The 23377-nt window shown below is 40.5% G+C and overlaps 3 protein-coding genes across 3 annotated transcripts; 1 reads left to right on the top strand and 2 right to left on the bottom strand.

The window, feature by feature from the left end:
- The first annotated feature begins 1687 nt into the window (after positions 1 to 1687).
- Positions 1688 to 3091, top strand: LOC102711239 (auxin-responsive protein IAA12-like). The gene is made up of 3 exons (XM_006650259.3): positions 1688 to 2040; positions 2144 to 2512; positions 2613 to 3091. The coding sequence occupies exons 1-3, from the start codon at positions 1847 to 1849 to the stop codon at positions 2698 to 2700; spliced, it is 651 nt and encodes a 216-aa protein (XP_006650322.1). The 5' UTR covers positions 1688 to 1846; the 3' UTR covers positions 2701 to 3091.
- A 1132-nt stretch (positions 3092 to 4223) lies between these two features.
- LOC102719757 (protein OSB2, chloroplastic-like) lies at positions 4224 to 9011 on the bottom strand. Its single transcript, XM_006651553.3, has 5 exons — positions 8617 to 9011; positions 7325 to 7463; positions 7157 to 7238; positions 6294 to 6442; positions 4224 to 4857 (listed from the first exon to the last, which is right to left on the bottom strand). The coding sequence occupies exons 1-5, from the start codon at positions 8961 to 8963 to the stop codon at positions 4648 to 4650; spliced, it is 927 nt and encodes a 308-aa protein (XP_006651616.2). The 5' UTR covers positions 8964 to 9011; the 3' UTR covers positions 4224 to 4647.
- Positions 9012 to 9804: 793 nt separating this feature from the next.
- LOC102720036 (CBL-interacting protein kinase 7) lies at positions 9805 to 18257 on the bottom strand. The gene is made up of 4 exons (XM_040522642.1): positions 16887 to 18257; positions 13251 to 13257; positions 11670 to 11838; positions 9805 to 10130 (listed from the first exon to the last, which is right to left on the bottom strand). Exons 1-4 carry the CDS (start codon positions 18157 to 18159, stop codon positions 9987 to 9989), a joined length of 1593 nt encoding a protein of 530 aa, XP_040378576.1. The 5' UTR covers positions 18160 to 18257; the 3' UTR covers positions 9805 to 9986.
- Between the last annotated feature and the right edge of the window lie 5120 nt (positions 18258 to 23377).

Here is a 23377-nt window from a genome sequence, read left to right on the forward strand (position 1 = left end):
CACCACTTAAATTATTATGTCTGTAAGTGAACAACGTTATCTGTAGTGAGTTCGCATACATCGATAGTTCACCAAGTAAAAAATGTAATGTGCAAGTTATCCATACTAGACTAGAGTGCTACAAAACCACATAGATAATTCATCAAAACCTCCCTTGTTATTGTGAACTTCCTGTAGCGTTCGTAACTGCAAGGAAGTACATATTACACAAATTAGAGTTTGAACTTTCAGAACAAAATTCCCAAATTTAATTTTGGTCTGTCCATGGGTCCCATATATACAGAGAGAGACATTGGCAGAAAAACTTAGTCAAATTGATAAAATTTCCTATTCGATCCCCCTTTCACCAATCCCTTCTCGTCCTCTCGCGATCCACATTGCTAAATTTACCTAAATTTGCAACACCAAAATTTGTTTGGCCATTTTTTTTCGACAGAATTCAAAAACCACAGAATTCCGGTAGCTTGAAGTACAATATACAGAACACTAGATGGATCCACCGGTTGAATGCATCAAGTGCAATACACTCAAGAATGAAAAAGAAGAGAAATTTGGGTGCACCATAAACAAATTAAGCAAACAATGTATATATGCCCCACATAATCCGCAGTCCACTCACCAGTATCGATCTAAGCTCTCCATTCCATATGATCAATAGGGCCGAAAGGGAACAGCACCGAATGTGCAAGAGATGCTGCCCCCATTACCCTAATCATCGTTCATTGCTCCCACTATATAATCATTTCACTCCTGTTTTATTTTTCCTACATATACATTATCATCATCATCACTCTATATATCTATATTTGGGTTATCGGATCCATATGTAGCGGGTGCGGTATTTGGATTGATTAGTGATGAAACTTATTTCCTTAGCAGTCTATATATACTTTTAGTTCATCTGGATACTCCTCCCTAGGTAGAATTACATCGCGAAAATTAATGCTCCGCTAAATTTAGATAAATTCCATTAAAAATTTCTATAAAAAACTTATGTAAGATTGTCGTGTTCCAAAAAGGCCCTAAACTTTGAGACACTCCAACTAGGATTGAGATCCTCTAGTACTGATCATGAGTCGACCTATGTTATTTTAGAGTTGACTCTAGTTGAACTAAATAAACTAAATTTTATCTTATGATGAAACCTAATTTATATTATCAAAATAGAGCTAACCCTAAACTACTCATGGATCGACCCATGCACATCCCGATCTTCTTCAAAGGTAGGATAACTTTATTCTTGACATACGGACCCAAGGTTTATCGGAACAACGTATCAATGACAAAGTGACGTTAAAGTCACATAGCTTTATAAAGGTATTTTGATCCCTCCAACCGAGAGAAGTGCCTACCTGATAACCCGTTAAGACGGCAATGGCATGTGGGCCACGCGGGAATAATAATAAAAAAAATCAACCCGAGACCCGGAAAAGCGCGTAGGCGATCGAGATCCTCCTACGTACAGCTCAGGTTCGGCGGGTCCGGCCACCGCAACACATGGGCTGCCACCGGATCCGACGGCCCCGCTGCGCTGTGGCCCGGCCGGCGACCGGCGCATCCGCCGCCCGGCCCCACCTGTCGCCGCCCGGCCCGGCAGCCTGCCACCCTCCCGCCCAGCCACCACCACCACCACCACCTCCTACGTGTGCACTGCCATCCATGGCGATATGGACCTCTCCCTCTCCCCCCCTCTCCTATAAAACATGCACTCTCTCCAGCCCTAGCCAACCAACGCATCATCCTTCGTCTCCGATCAGCTCGACCACGCACAGCGACAGCTTGGGAAGCGAGCGAGGAGAGGCTTTACAGCTAGAGCGAGCTAGCGAGGTCGTTCATCCGGGGAGAAATGGAAGCCGCCGTGGGGTACGCCGACAACCTCAAGGCCACCGAGCTCAGGCTCGGCCTGCCGGGGACAGCAGACGACGACCACCGCCTGCCGTTGGCGTCGACGCCTAGGGGCAAGAAGCGCGCCGCGGAGGACGACGCCGCCAGCAGCGCCGACGAGCAGGACGCCGTCGAGGCCGCACCGCCGGTAGCCAAGTGAGTCTTTCAGCCTGCCTAGCTTAGCTAGCTTTCCATACCAACCATGGCTGGGGTTCTTACGTGCATGGAGACTGACGTACTGCTCCTCCCCTCCCTGCAGGGCTCAAGTGGTCGGGTGGCCGCCGGTGAGGTCGTACAGGAAGAGCTGCTTCCAGGCGGCGGCGAGCAAGAGCAAGGCCGCCGTGAGCTGCAACAACAAAGACGAGCCCACCACCAAGAACGCGGCGCAGGCTCCGGCCGCCGCCGCCGCCAACGGGTCACTGGTGAAGGTGAGCATGGACGGGGCGCCGTACCTGAGGAAGATCGACCTGAGGATGTACAAGGGGTATAGGGAGCTGAGGGAGGCCCTGGAGGCCATGTTCGTCTGCTTCTCCGGCGGCGCCGCCGACTCCGCCAACCCGTCGGAGTTCGCCGTCACCTACCAGGACAAGGACGGCGACTTGATGCTCGTCGGCGACGTGCCATTCGAGTAAGCACCACCTGTCATCATCTCACTCATCAATACCATCTTTTCATACATATATCTAAGACATGTATCTGATTAAATTTGATCCCTTTTCGATTTGCAGAATGTTCACCAGCACATGCAAGAAGCTGAGGATCATGAAGAGATCTGAAGCCACAGGGCTAGGATCACCAAGGCAAATGAAGATCTAAGCATCAGCTTTTCATTTCTTATTTCTTTTTTTTTCTTCCCCTTTATTATTTTTGTTCATCTGGGTTGTTCCCCAAGCCACAAAGGAGATGAGCTTGGGACATCAAAAGCAAAGCATGCACATGGATGTGCTTCTGCTTTGTTCCATCTTTAATGTTAAACTAGTAGGGTTTTTCATTTTTAATTTTAGCAGCACAAAGGAGATGTGGAGATTTGAGTTAAACTCTCCATGTGTATGTACAAACGAATTGAAGAAACAGTTATATATTGATTGTTGGTTACTACTACTTCAAATCATGTCAACAAGATGGAAGAACTATACATGGCTCTCTCCTGCCTTTCTTTATTTTCTCTTGTGGATTATACTATCGTTTCGATGCTATTGTACTCGGTTGTTATGAACTAAGCCACTTTGTCAATCAATCTTTGCGTGCTATCTTTTGTTGATATGATTCACCATTCACGAATCCAACAAACAAAGTGATCATACAAAGAGAAAACGAGAAAAAAAAATTGCAACCGGAATCTTCGTAAGACAAACACATACAGATTAATTAGTTTCCTTTCGTTTCCTTGCTTCACTAATGTTATTTGAGAAGAGACATGCGTGTTTCACTTGGTAGCATACATACACTTAACTTGCAACTTGTTGTATCTGAATCTTGATTCTAGTTCTAGAACAAATTGACTTGAACTAAAGCCCTACTTAAGCAAACAAATTCTTAATCTTACCACTGTGTTTCCAAAGAACAGAACAGATTAAGTACGTATACCATGCATGTGTTACAAGATTAGTTATGTCCGATGATCACTGGATCCAATACCAATTCTGACCTAGCTCAGTAAAGTCAGAGTCGGCAAAGAAGATGGGATAACTTAATTAGATGGATCATCAATTCAAGATCGGTCAAGAAGCACCAGCCCATGCAGAGCAACTGCAAGCCCCCTGTATTCTGTGTGTCAACACATGCATTGGTCGAACTATGGGCGGACAACATACATGTGGTGCACATGCATGCATGAGATGAGATATCAAAGCTGCATACAGAAGCATCCATCCATCCACTGGAGCCATATGAATATGTATTATATCAATCGGTCAGTCAATTGATTGTTCATCAAGTCTTTATCCACACAGCAAGTCATTTTCCTACAGAAAAAACCAATCTATGCAAGAAAGAAGAAATTGAAGGGCACTATGCAATTGCTAACCTGTTCACTTCTGCCTTCCAGGATGCTGCAGTGGTTTGGTTGCTGGAGTTCATGGAACGGTAGGTCCACGTGCTTTGCTGGTGATTAAACAAAATGTTGCGTCCCTCTCCACAGATTTTTTTTTTCGCCTGTCAGATTTCAGATTTGATGTCAGGTGCAACTAAAGAGGTATCAACTATCAAAAGCTGTAGAGATGTATATATCTCGGTGGTTCAACGTATGCCTTAGCAAGTTAGCATACAGATATACAATACACATGACAGTGCAGCAAGACTTGGATATGAAGGGAAAAAGAAACACGCATAATCGTGTACCTGCTGTAGCTGGATATATGGTTTCATCTTAGGGAAACATGAGAGCACTCTGATATTGTGGAACATGAGAGATCATAGTTCTTTACAGGTCACAACTCACAGCAGATACGATGATAGCATTGTTGCACCGTCTAAGAAGCCAAGGAGCATGTCAATACATGTCACTTGTCAGTAGAGGCTCAGCTGATGCACACACACCAACAGATGTACCGTTTCTCAGACAATTAAGGGAAGCCCAACCGATTCTTTAGTCCATCTGCATTTGTCATTACTACTGACTACAACAGATGGCCATACTCTATGGCAAGCTTCCAGAGTCTACCTATGTACAGCAAAATTGGAGCGTAGGTCAACTAGCGCAGTAGTACATTTTCTGTCCAATACATAGTGGTCATGATAATCGGTGAACTGGAAGGTTTCCTTTCACAGATGGGCTTCAGTGTTAGTGTTAGGTGTCATGAAGTCATCAGCATACATAAAGGCAACTGGTTTTCTCTCGCCGTCTTGACGAGAACCCATTCTGGAGTCCAAAATTGCTAACTGCGAAATAACCCAATTGGGGTTGTTCCTCCCATCAACCCACAATGCTTCGCCAGTGTGCTTATGCTTGAAGTCTGGATACCTCGGGTTCTTCTGTTCATACATGTACATCAATCAATGATAAATGTAGCAAAAGAGGGACATTGCAGTCATAAATCACGTATTCATTATTAAAACAAATCTCCAGTGCATCTTGAAAAAGACATGTATGAATCCCAAATTATTGACCAAACAAATAAATGCACAAATAAGAACTGCAATCAACTTCTATGATAAAGCTTTGTGGGAAAAAGATAGCATGGAATTTCACAATCTAATACGGCATGGTAACCTTTTGCATGTTATCATGAGACAGTCAAGAAAAGTAGTTTCATTTGGAGATGCTCCACTAACAAATCTGAACAGAGTAGTCCCTGTTCCTCCCATGGCAATATTTCATAAATGGAGAGTGAAAAGGCAAAAGAGCATTATTCCTGGATACCTGGACAGATATCTAATGCAAAACAATAGCCAACTGTAAGAATGAATTCAAATTGGTCAGCCGATTCAGAAAGCAAGAAAAAAAGAAAGAAAGCTGAACATACAACCCAGTTGAGGTCAGACTACCATACAGACATCAAAATCAAATTCAATAACAAAACATTAAGAGAAACACAAAAGGTGAAAACTCTGACAAACTAAATAAATGAAAAATAAGAATTGACAATTCACAGAAAACTCTTTTTCTATATCCTAATACAGAAAATTAAACTTCACAATTCACTATAGATTACTTATTTTAGAATTTCTGTGTTCCACTATTGCCCCAACCAAAAATGGTTGGCATGGTTGCACTGAGGTATCTAGCTATTAGTTAGCTATTAGTTTGCACTCGTTGTACCGCACAGCAAATAATACTCAGAAATTATTCTTATGCAACAAGGAGCATACTAAGTTTATGTACCGCACAGCAAATAATACTCAGAAATTATTCTTATGCAACAAGGAGCATACTAAGTTTATGACCTGAAGCAAACCCATGTATATGATAAGCAGATCTTCGAGTAACCTACAGCATATATTGATGACTTGATTGAACGGAAAGCCAGATAAGTCTTTCCGTAATACTGAACTTGTTTACAAATTCAAGATGGATGGTTCTGGTTTCTACAATTTCACAAGACACTAGAAATAACCCAAAAAACAATTGCATGACCGAAACAGCAATATGGCCACATCACAATGCTGACTAGGTTGCAACTTCTAAATTTTACTTTATCCTTCATGATTGCATTTGACCCCTTTGATGTTTCAATTTTACAATGTCAACCATGATCCTTCACAGTGTTTTAATCGTCTGAAAAGTTTTGGACTATTAGAAAGTGTTATCACAAATTTCAGTGCCTGGTAGGACATAACCCTCCAAAAAGGAGGTATATGGTTTACACAACAAATCAAGAACACAAGCAATTAGTTCATTTATCATGGAATGAAATGATAATGCATTTGACTGTCTAAATGAATAATAATAATAAGAAGAAGAATGTAACCTTATTTGTCCTGTTATCCCACCAATCAAGGGGATTAGCAAAGAAGGCTTGCCACAACTGTTCAGTTGAACGGGATGAGTTAACATGGTCCCTACTTTTACCATCAGTCGAGTCAGAGGTAGAACCAACATAATTTCCATGCTTTCCACCTTGGTTACACAGGCAAGAGTGAATTTCTCTTCTATACTTCTTAAATCATTAAAGTAGCAAACAGCTAGACAGCAGTGTGCCACACATACCATTGACATAATATCTCTGGAGAACTTAAATACAGACAAATAAGTAGGTTAACTTGTATTCACCACAATACAATTTGTTCTGGGTTTCAGTCTAAGCAAGAGCTCCACTCAATTCCACATTTCCATATTTAATGAAAAAGGATGTACAAAGTTACACATGATACCACATAGAAGACCCACAATGCAATAATGTTCCATTAAAAATAACAAGTAATTCTGCAATGTTTCACTTAAGTTAGGTTGTGTACTTGTGTGAGAACTATTGCTTATATGTGAGTTTTTTTTTTCTGAAACCTCCGCACACAATATTTGGGCAAAGCAAGTTTTATGCTATGCATTGGCACAATATATTATACAAGTTTATAACCTGAACTCCTGAAGAAATTCAGGGTGCAACAACCCTTTAATTATTTGGAAGAGTATCCAAAGACTAACCATTGCTAAGGCCTGCAACCTTCTATGCTATTTCTTTATTTTTCAGGGAAAATTGATAACATTAATTGAATATAGCCTTTCGGAACTGGTAGTCTTCAGCTACTTTACTGTTATCCATCACAAGAAATAAAAACCAGTAGTTATATAATGCAGATGATAGAACTGCCTCTGGCTAAATAACATCCATACCTAAGGTATCCTGACCTGCCTCTGGCTCATATAACTGCACTTGCTGGAAGGACTCAATGAAATTTAACTGTTGAACCACAACCTGTGAAGTATATGGTGGTTTTCATAGAAAGCATGGAAAAGAATTGAAATAACTCAGAAAAAATATTACCACTTTACCAGAGATACCTTGTAATAAACCTGCCGTTTCTCAGGACCCTCATCAACAGTATCCGACACGAGACGTCCAGAAACAAATATTCGGTCACCCTTCTTCACATGCTCAGATGCCACAACAGCTAGGTCATCCCAGAATGCTAGAGTTACCCTACAGCATCACTACAACCATTATGCACTCAAAAACAAATATATTGACAAGGAAACTTGTAATAATACTACCAGTATTTAAGATGTATGACTCTGAAATGATTGCTAAAGAACTAGTCTTACACTAGCCATCAACCCGTGCAACTGCATAGGCAAGAAATCAGAAAAACAGTTTGTTGTTACTTCTTTGTAAATTAAGCACAATATTATCTTCTTTTTAGAAATTTAATTCATAGAATCAATTTCATTTAATTTATAATTAGGTAGTTCAAACATTCTTTTGTGTTTTTATTTACCATATTTAAAAGTTAACTCGGAACTGAATTATTTAGGAATCAATTTGTTTTTATGTTCTTCACGAATGAATTACTATTTAGATTGTATTCTGGATATAGCTTTGAATTGGATCAATCATATACATAGTTATTTAATCTATATTGATTATTCATCACTTTTAAAATACTTTTCCAATTGGAATAACTCTTATTTTAATAGTTATATGTCTAATCTATTTGATTAGCCAGCTTAAAAGCAAGTTTGTATGAATTTACTTGCAACAAAGTTTACCTAATTTTTTTAGCATTGAATTTACGTAATTTGTAATTGTACCAGTCTCATTAGTGAATCTTTTACCTTGTCAGTTCAAGATTAACTTTAATTATCTAAAATAACATATTCCAATTCTATTTAAACTATCCATATGAATAATATATATGTTCTCTTCGAGGTTTAGATTATGAAACTTGAACCACAACTATAGTTTTATCGTTACAACATATGAGCAAATTGCTAGTTAAGTTATTTTAACTTCTGAAAATCTTATCTTGCAAAACGTAAGCATTATTCCTATTCCCTGGCATGCCAACATGGGTACTGTCTGCAATTACGGCTGGAGTCAGTTTGCACTACATCTTCTTTCCAATGTTAAAAAGCCAACAGTCGATACCAGACTTGAATACATAATTAGTTTCCGATCCATTGGGAGTCCGTTTGCAGCACTAACACTTTTTTTCAAATACTTATCTATTCTAATACCATCTATATATCTGATCTAATACCATCTATACCATCAACGATAGAGAAAACCAAAACGCGAGGCGCAGAGATGGAAGGAACCAAGGCGAAAGCCATGGCATCACGCGCGACGTAATTACCAAGTGGTCTCGGTGGCCGACTTCCAGACGGCGAGGCGGCCCCGAGCGACGGCGCCGCCGCTGGGCAGCTGCCGCAGCTCCACGTCGGTGCCCACCGTCCCGATGAGACGGACGGAGTTGCAAAGCTCCCTGCTCCACGGGACCTCCGTCGGCCGCGGCGTCGTCGCCGTCGCCGGCCGAGGGGCGGCGGCCTCGCGGTACTCCGCGGAGAACCGGGGGGGAACGCGGCCGCCGCGCGGAAGGGGCAGCGCCAGCGGCAGGCGGAGGCGGCGGCCGGAGCTCGGGTGCAAGGTAGGGTTTAGGGTTTTGAATGGGCCGACGGCGGCGGCGGCGGCGAGGAGAACCATGGTCAGATTTTTGCGGCGTTGGACTTCGAGAGTGAAGCGGATAGCACGCGAGTTTGTTTGTTTTTTTTCCTTAACCTCACACTGCTTTCTGCCAGTGGGCCCGCGAGTTCCTGCGGCGGTGGCTGACAAGTGGGACCCACTTAAAGGCATGATTTCGAATGAAATTTACTGAAATTCATCATCCCGGCTAGGCTTGCATTTCAACCCGATGGTAACTCGATAAGGCCCCTTTTGATTTGAAGGAGAAATTTAGGAATTTTGTGTTGAATTTTGGATGTTTTATCCGATGGAAGTTTTTGAAGAATTTTAACATCAAGCTCGTGGAAAACTTCCTTTCAGCTCATCTCTTTTATCGGATTTCTGTGTATTTTTGGGATCCAATCTAACGATTGTGCACATGTTTTTCAATTCTCTATTTTACCCACATTTATATCAAAATCGTGTGTTTTATGTTCCTACAATTTTCCAATACTACAATTCAAAGGGCCTTTTTCTGTTCCTACATTTTTTCCAATCCTACAATTCAAAGGGTCCTTAAAGATTGCAAAAACTCCTCCAAGCTCTTGGTATAAGTAGATTTTTTTACTTGTCTTCCTATGTAATAATCATGGAACAAGGCCCAGCAAACAAAAGCAACCCCTCAAATTAACCCTAAAATCAAAATCTTAATATTCAAGACCATCTCGGATTGTACAGCAATTCGCAGCTCAACCAAAACATGCACTAAACTCGGCACAAAAGAAACAAACCGACCTGAACTTCCTTCTATCAATCAGTAGCTTATCCTTCTGTAATGTGAGAAATTGCAGAAAACTCGTACCAAATGGATGTACACAATTAGCCTCATAAATAATCATCGTATTTTCAGACTGATCCATTTTTTACCTGGTACAAACAACATCGCTACATGGCCTGCAAGAACGTCACCAAAAAAACAGGGAGAAATGTGCCGCTACCTGAACGAACACATCATCCATACAATTGTACATACACAATTCTAACTCGCACACTGTCGATTGGTCCTCATGTACTCTCCTTGCTACTGGACGCCTCGAGCTCCTCCTTCTCCTCGCCGTCGTCACTAACTGCTGTCTGGGTTGGAGGCGGGGGCTGGTCGCCACCATCCTCAGGCTCTTTCTTCAGTTCTGTTTCAAACTCCTTAGCTGCCTGAGGGAATTTGTGCAAATGGGTCAGTCTGCCAGTTAGAAACTGGACATAGCATGACCTGCTTACAAAAGGGTGTGCAAGTAATGACATTGTAACTTGACAGAAAGTACAAAATTAGACTACTACTGGAACTCCTTGGAGCATGAGAAGGATCTTGAGGCCTTGAGCTACCAATGGCAAGTGATAGTGTGGCTTAATAGTCTTACACCAAGCTCTTAGACAGGTAACAAATTATCAATTGACCAGTAGTAAACTGGAATGGTGGAGGGCCTGGAGGCCATATATCTCAACACTAGTGATTTTCTATATCACTAAGGCTGCGTTCGTTTGTAACGGGGTAAGTTAACTTACCTCGGCACGGAAAACATAGTAATATATTAATACATGATTAATTAATTATTAATTATTAAAAAATATAAAATAAATTAATATGATTTTTTAAAACAACTTTCCTATAGAAAATTTTTGCAAAAAATACACCGTTTAGCAGTTCGGAAAGCGTGCGCGCGGAAAACGAGGGGGTAAGTTAACTTACCTTAGGGGGACGAACGCGGCCTAAGGATGATTGGAGATATTCTAATTGTTCAAGTGGTAACGTTCACCAAATGTTCCCTGAACGCAGCCTTACATGTTTCATTTACTAACATTCTGTTTCTGAATGTCATTGCAAAAACAGATCTAAAGATCTAAGCATATAGACAGTATTGGTCAAATGAATATGTTGACTACTCGGACTAAGTCACACTCTCCTCTACTTTGTAGGGATCAGAACAAAGTGGTATAGAAGATAATCAATACACGAGATAGCATGTCAGGTAATTTCGAACTATGTAGCAGGTAGCAAGTTTCTTGCAACAAGATATGCCTAATTTCAGCAACAAACAGAACAAAGTATATTTCGAAATCATTAAATCCATGATCATCCATTTGAAAACAACTGCGTCACAATGAAACAGCTTAGATAAATGCACAATAACAGTTTACTACAGGTCAAAACAGTTGCATCACAATGAAACAGCTTAAAACAAAATTATCTTATAACCCACATTTCTAACTCAGTTCTGGTTCAGATGAATATCAAATAAAAATGTTACATAATTAGTAAAAGAAAAAGAACCTATGGTACATAAACAACCCTAACAATCCAAGATTATCCTCAAAATATACAAAAACGTTTTATCACAAATCTTTGAACTGGCGTATTAATCTTCTTGCTAGAGATATCAACGTAGAGTGCACTGAAAAAATGACCTAAAACCTCACGATATACTCAAGCGGCAGAGTGGTAATGTTCTATAACCGCAAGAATCGTCTCAAAATCATCATAAATGTATTATCAATAATTCGCGATCCTAGCACAACAACTTAGCACTAACACAAATGAAGTGACCTTGACCTCACTGTGTCAAGCAATTGGGGGCAATTAACTGGTAAATTTCCCAATTTCCAAAGTGCTAAGCAACAGTAATATAGCAGTAGTAGTATGCATTAGTATCATTCACAACCGACTGATGGGATCATTTCTTCGGCCGTGCGCACCTGCTGGAAGCTCTTGACGGTCTTCCCGATGCTCCGGCCGATCTCGGGCAGCTGCTTGGGCCCGAACACCAGCGCGGCGACGCCCGCGATGACGACCAGCTCCGGCACGCCGAGCCCGAACAGGCACTTGCACCCCATCGCGCCTCCCCCGCGGGGCCGCGCACCAGCCCTCGGCCGCGCGGCCACCGCGAAACCCTGCCCGACGAACGGGGACGCCCCCGACGACATCCCCGCCGCCGCGGCGTGGGCCCGGCTCGGCGCCGTCCTCCTCCCCGCCGACGCGGACGGCGGGCGCGCGAGCGCGTAGGGGGAGGAGGAGGAGGGGGACGGGTAGGTCGCGACCGGAGATACCCCCATGGCGGTGGTGGTGGCTGCTGCTTGCTGCGGAGGCGGGGCGCCGGAGTGGGAGAAGATTTTGCAGCGAAGCCGCCGCGGATATTTTTTTTCTCTTCCACGGGATAGAGTATCGTCGTTTTGTGACACGTGTCTGATCTCTCTCTCTCTCTCTCTCTCTCGCTCGCTGCATGTATATGGGCCGTGGCTGATCCACTCTGCATGCAAATGGGCTCCGGCCCATAATTTACTGTGCCAAACTGGATTTTGGGATAACGTGGGCTTCAGTGCTTCACTCTTTTAAAGCTAAACCGTATTTGAACAGACGACGTTTTATTAAAATAATTTGTATAATTATTAGTATTTTATTATGATTATAATTATTTACCAAATTTATTTTAATTATAACTTAAATTTTATATATTTATATTTTTTTAAAAAAATAAGACGAATAGTCAAATGTATGACAAAAAGTCAATTATGTTATTATACTCCCTCCGAGGAAATTCCCATGAAAAAGGATCCTCTATGAAGCTTACATATAAAAGAAAATGCAATATGCGGAGTTGGAGCCCAGTCAAATACTCAAGTGCAATAATTTTTACAAGTGCTAGTGTGCTACCTCTCATAGTACCATGTATGGTTAGATGATACACTAAGGTGAAAAATAGAGAGAGAGAGAGAGAGCATAATCCATCTCTCATAGAAGAGGTAATCTCTAGTTTACATGAGTTTTAAAAGAAGTGCAAAGTAAGTAGTGTGAGAGCAAACGAATTAAAACAATATTGTATATTATTGAGGTAATATGGTATATGTTTACCTCTTAATCGATGAGTACATGTGGATAAAACTAGAGGCAAAAACCATCTCTTTTACCCCTTTTAACTTTTTTATGTTTCACGCCATCCAATTTTAGGCATATGTTTGGTTATTTGTCACTCACTTTTTATCCAAATATATAGAAATATAAGTTATGCTTAAATTTTATTCAATGCTAAAACCAGTCTAACAAATAAGAGATAACTATTTTTTTAAAAAAAATAAGATGAGCGGTCAAACATAGGTTAAATATCAACTACGTCAACTACCTTGCTCTTAGATGATGTGTCAGTACAGTTATAAATTACAGCGTTATGCTGTGGAATCTAGTCGATCTGAAGAATCTTGGCTAGTATTAGAAAATGCTTCCAAGTGAATCTTCAGTCCGAAAATGGCGGTAGAGATAAACAAGTGCATTTGAGAAGCCACGGCAACTCTAAAAGTAACCTTGATAAGTCCAAGCAACCATGGCTTATCAGTAATCAGATGCCATTATATACAGGGTGTGCTTGCTTTCAGACAAGGGATACCAAAAATCTCTACAACTGTTCCACTCTGATTGTGACCACCTTGCTCTTGCACCTTTTGTGGTCACTCACTGCTCACCATGACCATGGGTGAATCTTGATGTTAGGTATTCTCTTCCTCTTTACAGAATCACAGTGTTGGATGCAAGAAACTGAATACTACAAGAAGGTAGTATTACAGGGACACTGCAGATGTGATAAGTAATGTTCTTGTCACAAAGATGTGCCAGGAATATTCTTCTGATCAAATCGAAATCATTTCCTCGTGCTTAATTATGGGGTTATCTCCTTACTACAGAGCTTATCGTCATCATTATCATCATCACAATTGCTTCTTTTCTCTCCTCTCTTACTGATTGAGGTCCATTAGTTTGTTTGAACTTATTATAACCTCTCATCAAAAGTGGTAGGAGATAATTAAGCACTACTCAAAGTAGTGGCACAGAATTTCTTTCAAAAAAAATCAAATGGAAGGGGGGAGAATTAATGAGTCCCATAGAAAAAAAATGACACTTTGTTTTTGTGTGTGATTCTCATTTGCAATATATGTCAGTTCAAATTTTGCCGATGCATAAAAACCAAACACAAATTTTTGCCTTCTTTTCCTGCAAACATGTTGCTCCGGTTTTGCTGCATCTTTTTTTCTTCCCTTCTGACGGCCTAACCAGCAAATTCAGTCAAATACATGCTCCTTTTCATCACTTTACAGCTCAGTTAAGTGAGGTTAGCATAGGAAGCTTGTAGCTAACAGCTAGCTTGATCATGCTTAAGACTTTAGAAAAATTTAGCTACGATGGACTGTCCATACAAGTTACTACTACTACTCCTTTGTTTGTCAGTAAGCTGCTGGACTGTTCCTGACTTCCCTGGTCGATGTCCATGCATGTCAATATCACTACTACTATACTTTTTTCGTTCTCTGGATCTTACACCAATAATTAGGGAGAATTGTAACAAAAAAGGGTCCAAATTGAGTGCATGCTCGTTCCAATTGATCAACCCAGAGTTGTGATCAAATTGAACAGTCACTGTTAAAACCAAAGTTGCTGGCATCTTGGTTCCAGTTGATCAATGCAGAGCTGTGAACCGTTCTACGAACCATCTGAGAGTTGGTTGACACACAGTTTAATTTGTCTCCATTTCCGTTTCTCATTTGCATTTCTCTCATCTTTGAAGAGAAGGCAATCCCTTGTTGGAATCGGTTGCTTCTCTTATTGATCGTGACTTCCACTTTACCGATATGTTAACTCCGTCTGTCCACCAACCTTTGGTGGTGTCATGACGCATTAAAAAGCAGTAACCTTATTTATAACTTTCCCAAACTTTAGCTAATTAATTTGATGTGGCATATTCTTCAGGCAAGCATATGTATGCATACAAATATACATGTGCGTGAACTATACTTACTAGCGCCTTAATTGTTGCCTTGTTGGGTGGATGAAAATGATTCTGGCCATGGACAATGATCTGGTGCCCACTGATGGACAAGCACAAAGGAACTTAAAAATGGAAAGCAGCTAAGATAAAAATAAATAAATATTTTGGAATAAACATCGGTGAAACAGGAGGTTTAAGAGCATCTTCAAGGGTAGTGCCAAGCATAGACTATTGTCTGATCCACATCAGCAATAAGCATCTATTTTAGAGCAATTTTACAGTTCTTGAAAAGGTATCGGGAGGTACCAAAATTTTATATTAAAATTTGGTACATAGAGATGCCAAATTTTAGTATAAAAGAAGAGGTACCAAATTTTAGTATAAAATTTTGATACCTCTCGTTAAAAATAAAATTGCTCTCTATTTTATAATGGTATGTATAAAGGTAAAGTTAGATATGATTTCTTAATTAATATAGTAAACTATTTTTTATTACACTACTTTCTTTTTTATCTACTCTCATATAACCATTTTTTAATAAATACTAAGAGTTAACTCTAAGCCGTTGTCATGTATAACAATGATTTTTCTCTCTCATTCTCTCTTTTCTACATATCACCAAATTTGCTTGCGTAGCCGGGAAAAGTGTCAGCCAATAATCATCTTTTTACGTACTAAGTCATTGTGTTCACTTTGCAATCCTTGGAAAGCAAATTAAACTCTTGATTATGGTATTAATACATAGTAATACCCATCTATATTACTATATATGCATGGTGAAACATTAAATAACTCTATATATAGCTCTCATACTAATCAAATTAAGGAGCCAACAGTCTCCATATTGGAATGGAGAAAACTGTTGTCTACGTGGGATTCCGTGGTAACAGTTGCAATTGGGTGATTTTTCTTCAGGTTAAGTAGCTATCAAGGAAAAAGATGACAATCCAGGCAGAATGCAGAGTGGAGCTGAGCATGGAGCGAGATCTGTTTGACTTGGACACTGCTTTAATTAAAATTAGAGAAGTTTTAAATTTTTGAGAAAGTAACGATCCATATGTGCTCAAATTTATATTATAAATGTTGATACCATGATATGCACAATCCAAGTTAGATATGTACCAAATTTTGCACTAGGAAATGTAGTAACTCCTTGTTCTGTGATGGGCATAAAGAAATTGTCTTAGTAATAATTAACCACCAAACCAATAGAACAAAGGTTAGCTCTGCAATTAGTGCAAAAGCAAGGATTGTAGGTTCGCTACTGTCCGGCTCTTGACCGAAACCATACCTCGGAACTATAGTCGTCTACTGCTATTGAATCCGAAAAGAGAGGAACCTACAATATTTCTTTCAATTTGTGGTGATAGCATTATTGGCTAAAAGCGTTGGAAATCATATTTACTACTCTCTCCGATCCGTTTCATATTGTTAGATATTTTGGTTATGCTTAAGTTTATCTACTGATTAATATATATTATTTATATATATATATATCTAGATTCATTAGTACTCATATGAATATAAGCAATATTAGAAAGTCTTATATTATTAATTGGAGGTAGTACGTCGTATTGGCCAATCAGTGTAGATTTTGGTACCATCCTGAAGTTAATGACCTTTCTTTGCTTATTGGCCAATATAAGGAAAATTGTGATTTACAAACAGTATAACCTGTAAATCCTACATATTGCTGTTTTAGATGGCCTATCCTACATACTTTTGGTACCAAACCAGCAACATATAACGGCCTATGTAGTAATTATTACTGCCTTTCTGAACCTGTGAACTGTGTAAAAAACCTAGATCATTTGTGTACCCATTAGCACAATCTGATCGAGCTAAATGAACTTACCAAACATGTAATATCGATGAGCAAAACTGAAATTTAGTTGAACTGGAATGAGAGAGTGATCGAGCACTCATCATTAAGGCCAAGATATTAAGACTAAATTCAGGCCTTCACAAAATGATGTAGATTCATTTCTACCACCAATTTAATCACAAACATCGTAATTAGATTGAGCTAACAATCTAATCAATGTCCAACACAAACAATTAATTAATACCACAGAATCCCTACTAATATACATACAAAGTTTGTGGCTAAAGTCCATTGATTTGTCCTACAAAAGAATCCCTTGATCCTTGACGTCTTTGCCGTCGCAGCCATGCCATGCCATGACCATGTCGTCGCCGAGCTCCGTCCTGAGCTCCTCCCACCCGAACTCCTCGTCGCCGTCGCCGCCTTCGAGCTTCAGCTCGATGAGCATCATCGACGGCGACACCTCCGACATCTCCATGGACATGGCCACGAGCCCCGAGAGGCCGCCTAGGGGCAGGCGATCGACCCCCTTCTTGCCCACCATGAAGTAGCCGAGCTTGGGGCCGGCCTGGCCCAGCCGCTCCACCGTCTGCTCCGGCGACGCCGTCGTCATGAACCGCTTCTCCCGGCGGCGCTTGCTGTCACCGAACAGACCGGACAGGTCGAGCCCGGGGGACATGGATATGATGTCGAACGCGTTCAGCGCCGGCGGGGCGTGGAACGCGAGCTCCCGCTCCGGCTGGCCGGCGAGGAGGCTGCCGAGCTGCGAGTCGAGGCTGAGCGACCGCTTGAACCACGGGTGGCTCGCGAGCTCGGCCACGGCGAGGCGGGTGGCCGGGTTGGGGTCGAGCAGGCGGGCCACGAGGCGGCGCGCCGGCTGCGAGACCCACCGCGGCAGCGCGTACTCGCGGCGGTGCGCCTTCCGGCACATGTCGACGATGTTCGAGTCGTCGAACGGCAGGTGGCCGGCGAGGAGGACGAAGAGGATGACGCCGCAGGACCAGGCGTCGGCCTTGGCGCCGTCGTAGGCCTTGCGCCGGAGCACCTCGGGCGCGGCGAAGGCCGGCGTGCCGCAGGCCGTGTGCAGGCGGCCGTCGTCGCGGAGCGAGTCCGGGAGCGCGGCGAGGCCGAAGTCGGAGACCTTGAGGTTCCCGTCGGCGTCGAGCAGCACGTTCTGCGGCTTGACGTCGCGGTGGGACACGCCGCGCGCGTGGCAGTAGATGAGCGCGGAGGCGAGCTGGAGGAACACCCGGCGCGCGGCGTGCTCGGGGAGGCGGCGCGACGGGAGGGAGGCGAGCCTGGAGAGGAGGTCCCCACCCGGGGCGAGCTCCATGACGAGGTACACCTTGGAGCGCGTGGCGAGCACCTCGTGGAGCCTCAGCACGTTCGGGTGGCGGAGGCGGCGCATGGCGGCGACCTCGCGGAGCACGCGCGTGGCCATGCCGGCGCCGGCGGCGGCGAGCCCCGGCTTGTCGAGCACCTTGACGGCCACGTGCTCGCCGCCGGCGAGGGAGCGGGCGTGGTACACCTTGGCGAAGGTGCCGCGGCCGAGGAGGCGGCCGAGCTCGTACTTGCCGAGGAGCGGGGAGCCGTTCTTGGTGGCGGCCATAGCGATGGCGCGCGACACCAAAGCAAGCTGCAGGTTACACAGAGAGAGAGAGAGAGGGCTCTTTTCTTTGGCAGCAGCTAGCTGCTTGCTTATGGTGGGTGTTGGTTGTAGTGTGGTTTAGACGGGGTTGATATATAAGCACTTGAGTTTATTTACCACTGTTTAGGGCATGTCGTATTGTCCTTGGGCATGAAACTTCTTCCTCCTCCCTCCATCTCATAATAAATTTAATTTTCGATTTCTATATTAAACGTGTAATCATTTATCTTATTTAAAAAAATTTATAATTTTTTTTAAAAAATAGTCATGCATAAAGTATTATTCATATTTTATCATATATTAACAATAAAAATATTAATCGCAGAAAAATTTCAAATAATACGAAGAGTCAAAACATTGTATCTAAAAACTAAAAAATAAACTTATTTTGGAACCAAATCAGTTGTAGTTTTTAATAAGATAAATGGTTAAACGTAGATATGCCGTCGTATAAAGAAAACATAGAGAGAATACTTCCTTTATAGCCGTAGGTCAAGATTCATGTACAAAAGTGTTTATGTTGTGACCGAAGAAATAATTAGTTTTGTTTTTTGATTATGTGTTATACTTCCTTCGAATTAAATGCAACATTGTTTACATCTCTCGAAATATTTAGTTTGAAAACATAAAAGTTATATATGTAATTCATATTTGTAAGTACTTTTGTACTATTATTACTTTTTGTTATATATTGCCATTTGGGAAATTCGTCCAGCCATTATGGTCCTTTAATGTTCTTTCTGTTAGCAAGAAGACACTACCTTAATAATTAGGAAATGACATACCTAACGCATGGTTGATACACCCTGAATAATTATGTTGGTCACAATATATCCCAATATTGACCTACTATCAATAATATTGAATTATAAACAGAGATTCACCAAAACGATGATCATTCTTTATTTTTCTTGAGGTTGTATAAATTAATAAAGATTCCCTATACATGTTCGAAGATGCATAATTTATTATTTTTAGAGTACGCATACCAACATTTGACTTTTCTAGATAATGATAAATCAACAAATCATTGAATTCCAAACATATAACAAGAACCGCTAAAACAAAACATGGCCCTTTTTAATATGACGCATAGTTGTCCGACATGTTTGAGAAACATTAACTAGGTAATAGAATTTTCCTACACATGCTCGATGAGTCACAATTAATTCCTTTGGACGATGCATACCAACATTTTGACTTTTCCAAATAAATCATTGGAATCCAAAAAAGGAAATGGGAATCGGTAAAAACAAAACAGTCATTTTTAATAGAATGATGCGTAGTGGTCCAACGTATTTGAGAGAAAAAATTATAATTAGGAAACATCATTTCCTACACATGATAAATGGCAAACAATTAATTCTTTGAGATAACACATACCAGCAATTTGACTTTCCTCTAGAACGATAAATCACTGAATTAATTCCAACAAACGCAAGGAGAGATTTGCTAAAACTTGTTTGGGTGTTTCATGGAAAAAAATAACGGCATATTTGCTACCGAAAATAATTTATAAATAAATAATTTATATACATATTATTAGTAATCTAAAAGTCAAAGTTAGAAAATAAACTTCGGTAAAAAAATCCAAAATCAACTCTAAATTTAAGCTTAAAAATTTAAAATTTGCTTATAAACATAAGCGTAAGAAAGAAAAGGGTGTAACGGAAACGACATGTTGCTAGTTGTTGCATGAACTATTTGAGCCTAAAAAAGGAAAGAAAAGGAGGTAGAGTAGAGCCTTTCATTTTCTATTTTCCATGAGATCAACCGGCCGGCGGTGTAATTAGAAAATCATTAAAGATGGTAAATAAATTAAGCAGCAAAATGGAGATATTTTTCTGTTTGTTGATGTCCGGAGATATTTTTGGAGAGGCGAAGAAATTAAGCAGCGAAATGGAGGCGAGGAGGGGTTGGATGCTGCAGGGATCACATACCGGTCCCAGGTGTACGCGGAGAGCTGAGGAAAAAGCCATCGGAATGGACGAATCGGGGCAAAAATATCAGAAGGAACTGTGCCAGTGCTAGCTAGGCTTAAGCTAGCTGCAGCACGTAGCAACCACCGGCTCATTTTTTGTTATGTTTATAAGTTAAAATTTTTAATTTATTGTTAAATTTTGTATTTCTTTATCATAATTTATTTTTCAGTATTTATGTTTAAGTCACCAATATGTATATAAAACTATTATTTATAAATTATATTTTTATTTGTAAATATCTTGTTTCGCTTTCTCCATAAGCTAAAAGCTGACCAGCCAAGCCTTTTTCGTTGTTTCTTCTTCCTCTCAGCTGTGAAACGTACAGCGACAGCGAAAGCAATTGCTAGGTAGCAGCAGTAGCTGGGATCTATACATACGGACCAGCGAGTCCAGCTGCCTCGCTCTAGCTACGGCTTCCACGAACGATCGTCATCTGATGAGATTCATATCCACGGGCACGTCCACACCGTGTGTGTTCCCGTCAACGGCGGCAACAGGAAATAGCTAGCTCATCATCAGCTAGACATATTAATATATAATTAATTAATTAATATCTATAAAAACTAAAAAAAGGTCGATACGATTTTTAAAATCAACCTTTATATATATATATATATATAAACACCGCAGTTCACGAAGCGGGCGTGCGGAAAATGAGAGAATCTGGATTAGATAACTTAGAGGAAAAACAAAGTTGACAGTACATAATCTAGCTTAATATGCTATACCCTGCAATAGTAGTGTTGTTTGGCGAGCTAAGGCTGCGGTCTCTGCATCAAGCATCTCTTGCTGGAAGATTATAATGCTCCTTATTTTTAATCAATAAACTCTCTTGCTCTAGCTGGCAAAGAAAAAAAAAGGAAAAACAATTAACAATGTTTTGGACATCGCACGCTCTCTAACGCGCACCTTTGACCTTATTTTATAATTATCGATTAAGTCATATGGTTGATTCGACATGCATAAATGGTATATATCGTGCAATTAAATCGTACACAATTGTACGTTTCTGAAATTCTCTATTCATAATAATGTGATTGGTTCAGTCAATAATTTGTTAAACTAATGTTGGCCCACTTAGGTCGATCCTGCCTGGATTTCGGACATTAATTAATGACATTATGCGTTGTGCTTCTCAAAGCAAACAGAGCAATGCCCAGGAGCAGTTTAGGACATGTTTAGTTCAATGCCATACTTTGCAACACCAAACATTAGGTATTATTTCAAGGAACCCTCCAATAATCGAGAGTTGTCTGTTGCTTTCCATCAAATTGATCTGATTTTATTTTAATACATCCGTACTATATGTGTGGTAGAAATTTTATAGTGATAAAATTGAGACTAAAATATATAACCATGTGATAAATTTATGTGTCATATATCATGTTAAAACAGATAAATTGATAAATATATCTTACCACTATTTTAAATAAAACATTTGATATACTTATAGAAATATATAAGTTAAATTTACGTTATGCTGCTACCACCACTGCTAGTAGAAGATAACATAGTCATGTCGAACATTAGACAGGTCATAGTTGTTTGGTTCACTCTATAATTGTGGTTTGGCACACTTTACCCCCACATGTCATACACCGTTTTTTTTTCCAAAACATGCCACAAGTCACTATGTCAATGTTTGGCAAAGGAGTGTGGTAAAATATAGATGTCACCCAAACATGCCCTTAATTTTTCCGTTTAGAGAACTAGAGGTTAATACACACAACAACAGTACTACAATGATATATGCCATAAATTTGAAATCTTCCCTTAGCTAAGTTTGAAACTGCATAAATCTTTCGTGCTATATATCCAATCTTGTGCCTTTTTTCCCCCTGCTCCATGTATGCGTTGCACATGATTATTTGACTTAATTTCTCAAACTACTGTACCTAGTAGTACACCAATCAATTAACAAGGGGTAGTACGTACCTACGTACGAACTCATCGCCAGGCCGTGCTACACATGATATAATATAGTTCAACAATCAACATTACCAATTAGTGGTGGTAGGAAGAACGACGAGTACAAGAACAGTAGCTAGGAATTAATGTGATTATATTTGACGCATCAAAAACCAAGATTGACACGTCCTTCTCCAGAGGCTGTTCATATAAACGATCAGTAGCTAGTGTTAGTGCGTGTGTGTACCGTGCAGCTTAATTTGTTGCTTGCGAGTGAGGTCGTCCGCTGCGTCATCACCCATCGGTTAGTTAGTGGCAGCTGTGCTTTCCTTTTTTTTCTGCCATGTTAATTTCGTGCTAGCTTTAGGCGTGGTTTAGTTCCCGAAAAATTTTTCTCAAAAACATCACATCGAATTTTTATGCATCTAAATAGAGCATTAAATATATATATATATATTAAAACTACAGTTATGTGGAAAATCGTGAAACGAATCTTTTGAGCCTAATTAGTACATGATTAGTCATAAAGTGATACATCAACTAACATGGGCTAATGGCGGAGTAATTAGACTCAAAAGATTCGTCTCACGGTTTCCAGGTGGAATCTAAAATTTATTTTATAATTAGACTATGTTTAACACTTTAAATATATGATCGTACGCGTTGACATGACCTTCCTTCCAAGAATTTCTGGGAACTAAACATGGCCTTATTTAACTGTGAACTGTGTCACGCGTACATCAATTTGATGTGCTCGAAATCGACGTTTGATTACCAAGGAACGAATTACATTATTGCATATGTCGTACAGTACTAGTGATGAAAGGGAGAGATTTTTAGATTGTGCTTAAACTTAGTTATTTACTAATTTTGAACTTTTAAATTGTTCAAGCATAGTGCTACTACACATCATTGCTTTGTTGAAATCTAAATGTGGATGGATAATGAGAAGTGGATTAAATTTCTTGATATTTATAGCTCTAGTTGATTTGTCCCTGAACAAAATTACATATACAGCCTTTGGCGTGAGCTCAGGCTGTAAAAATAAGATTTTCTACATCATTTTTAGCCCGCCGTAAGTAATTTTACTTTACTGTTGTTCAAAGTTGAATGTTCTTCCTAAAAGTCAAAGAAAAAGGTGAAATATGCTCTCTTTTTAGTCCTCCATGTCTTTTATTTCAAACAACTAAAATAGGTAATCTAATATGGATCACTTCTGTTATGTACTAGAGTTTCACTTCGGGCTACTCTTTACCTAACATTAATGTTTCGGACTAGACAATTTAATA

Source organism: Oryza brachyantha, chromosome 3 (genome assembly GCF_000231095.2).
Source record: "Oryza brachyantha chromosome 3, ObraRS2, whole genome shotgun sequence".
Classification (NCBI taxonomy): Eukaryota; Viridiplantae; Streptophyta; class Magnoliopsida; order Poales; family Poaceae; genus Oryza; species Oryza brachyantha.

Excerpts from the sequence above, each read along its gene's own strand:
- LOC102711239 (XM_006650259.3), top strand. The coding sequence starts at position 1,847 with ATGGAAGCCGCCGTGGGGTACGCCGACAACCTCAAGGCCACCGAGCTC. Across the intron at positions 2,041-2,143 it reads GCCGCACCGCCGGTAGCCAA|GGCTCAAGTGGTCGGGTGGC; the intron begins GTGAGTCTTTCA and ends CCCTCCCTGCAG. Across the intron at positions 2,513-2,612 it reads GTCGGCGACGTGCCATTCGA|AATGTTCACCAGCACATGCA; the intron begins GTAAGCACCACC and ends TTCGATTTGCAG.
- LOC102719757 (XM_006651553.3), bottom strand. The coding sequence starts at position 8,963 with ATGGTTCTCCTCGCCGCCGCCGCCGCCGTCGGCCCATTCAAAACCCTA. Across the intron at positions 7,464-8,616 it reads TCGGCCACCGAGACCACTTG|GGTAACTCTAGCATTCTGGG; the intron begins GTAATTACGTCG and ends GTGATGCTGTAG. Across the intron at positions 7,239-7,324 it reads AACGGCAGGTTTATTACAAG|GTTGTGGTTCAACAGTTAAA; the intron begins GTATCTCTGGTA and ends TATACTTCACAG.
- LOC102720036 (XM_040522642.1), bottom strand. The coding sequence starts at position 18,159 with ATGGCCGCCACCAAGAACGGCTCCCCGCTCCTCGGCAAGTACGAGCTC. Across the intron at positions 10,131-11,669 it reads CCGTCAAGAGCTTCCAGCAG|GCAGCTAAGGAGTTTGAAAC; the intron begins GTGCGCACGGCC and ends AAATTCCCTCAG.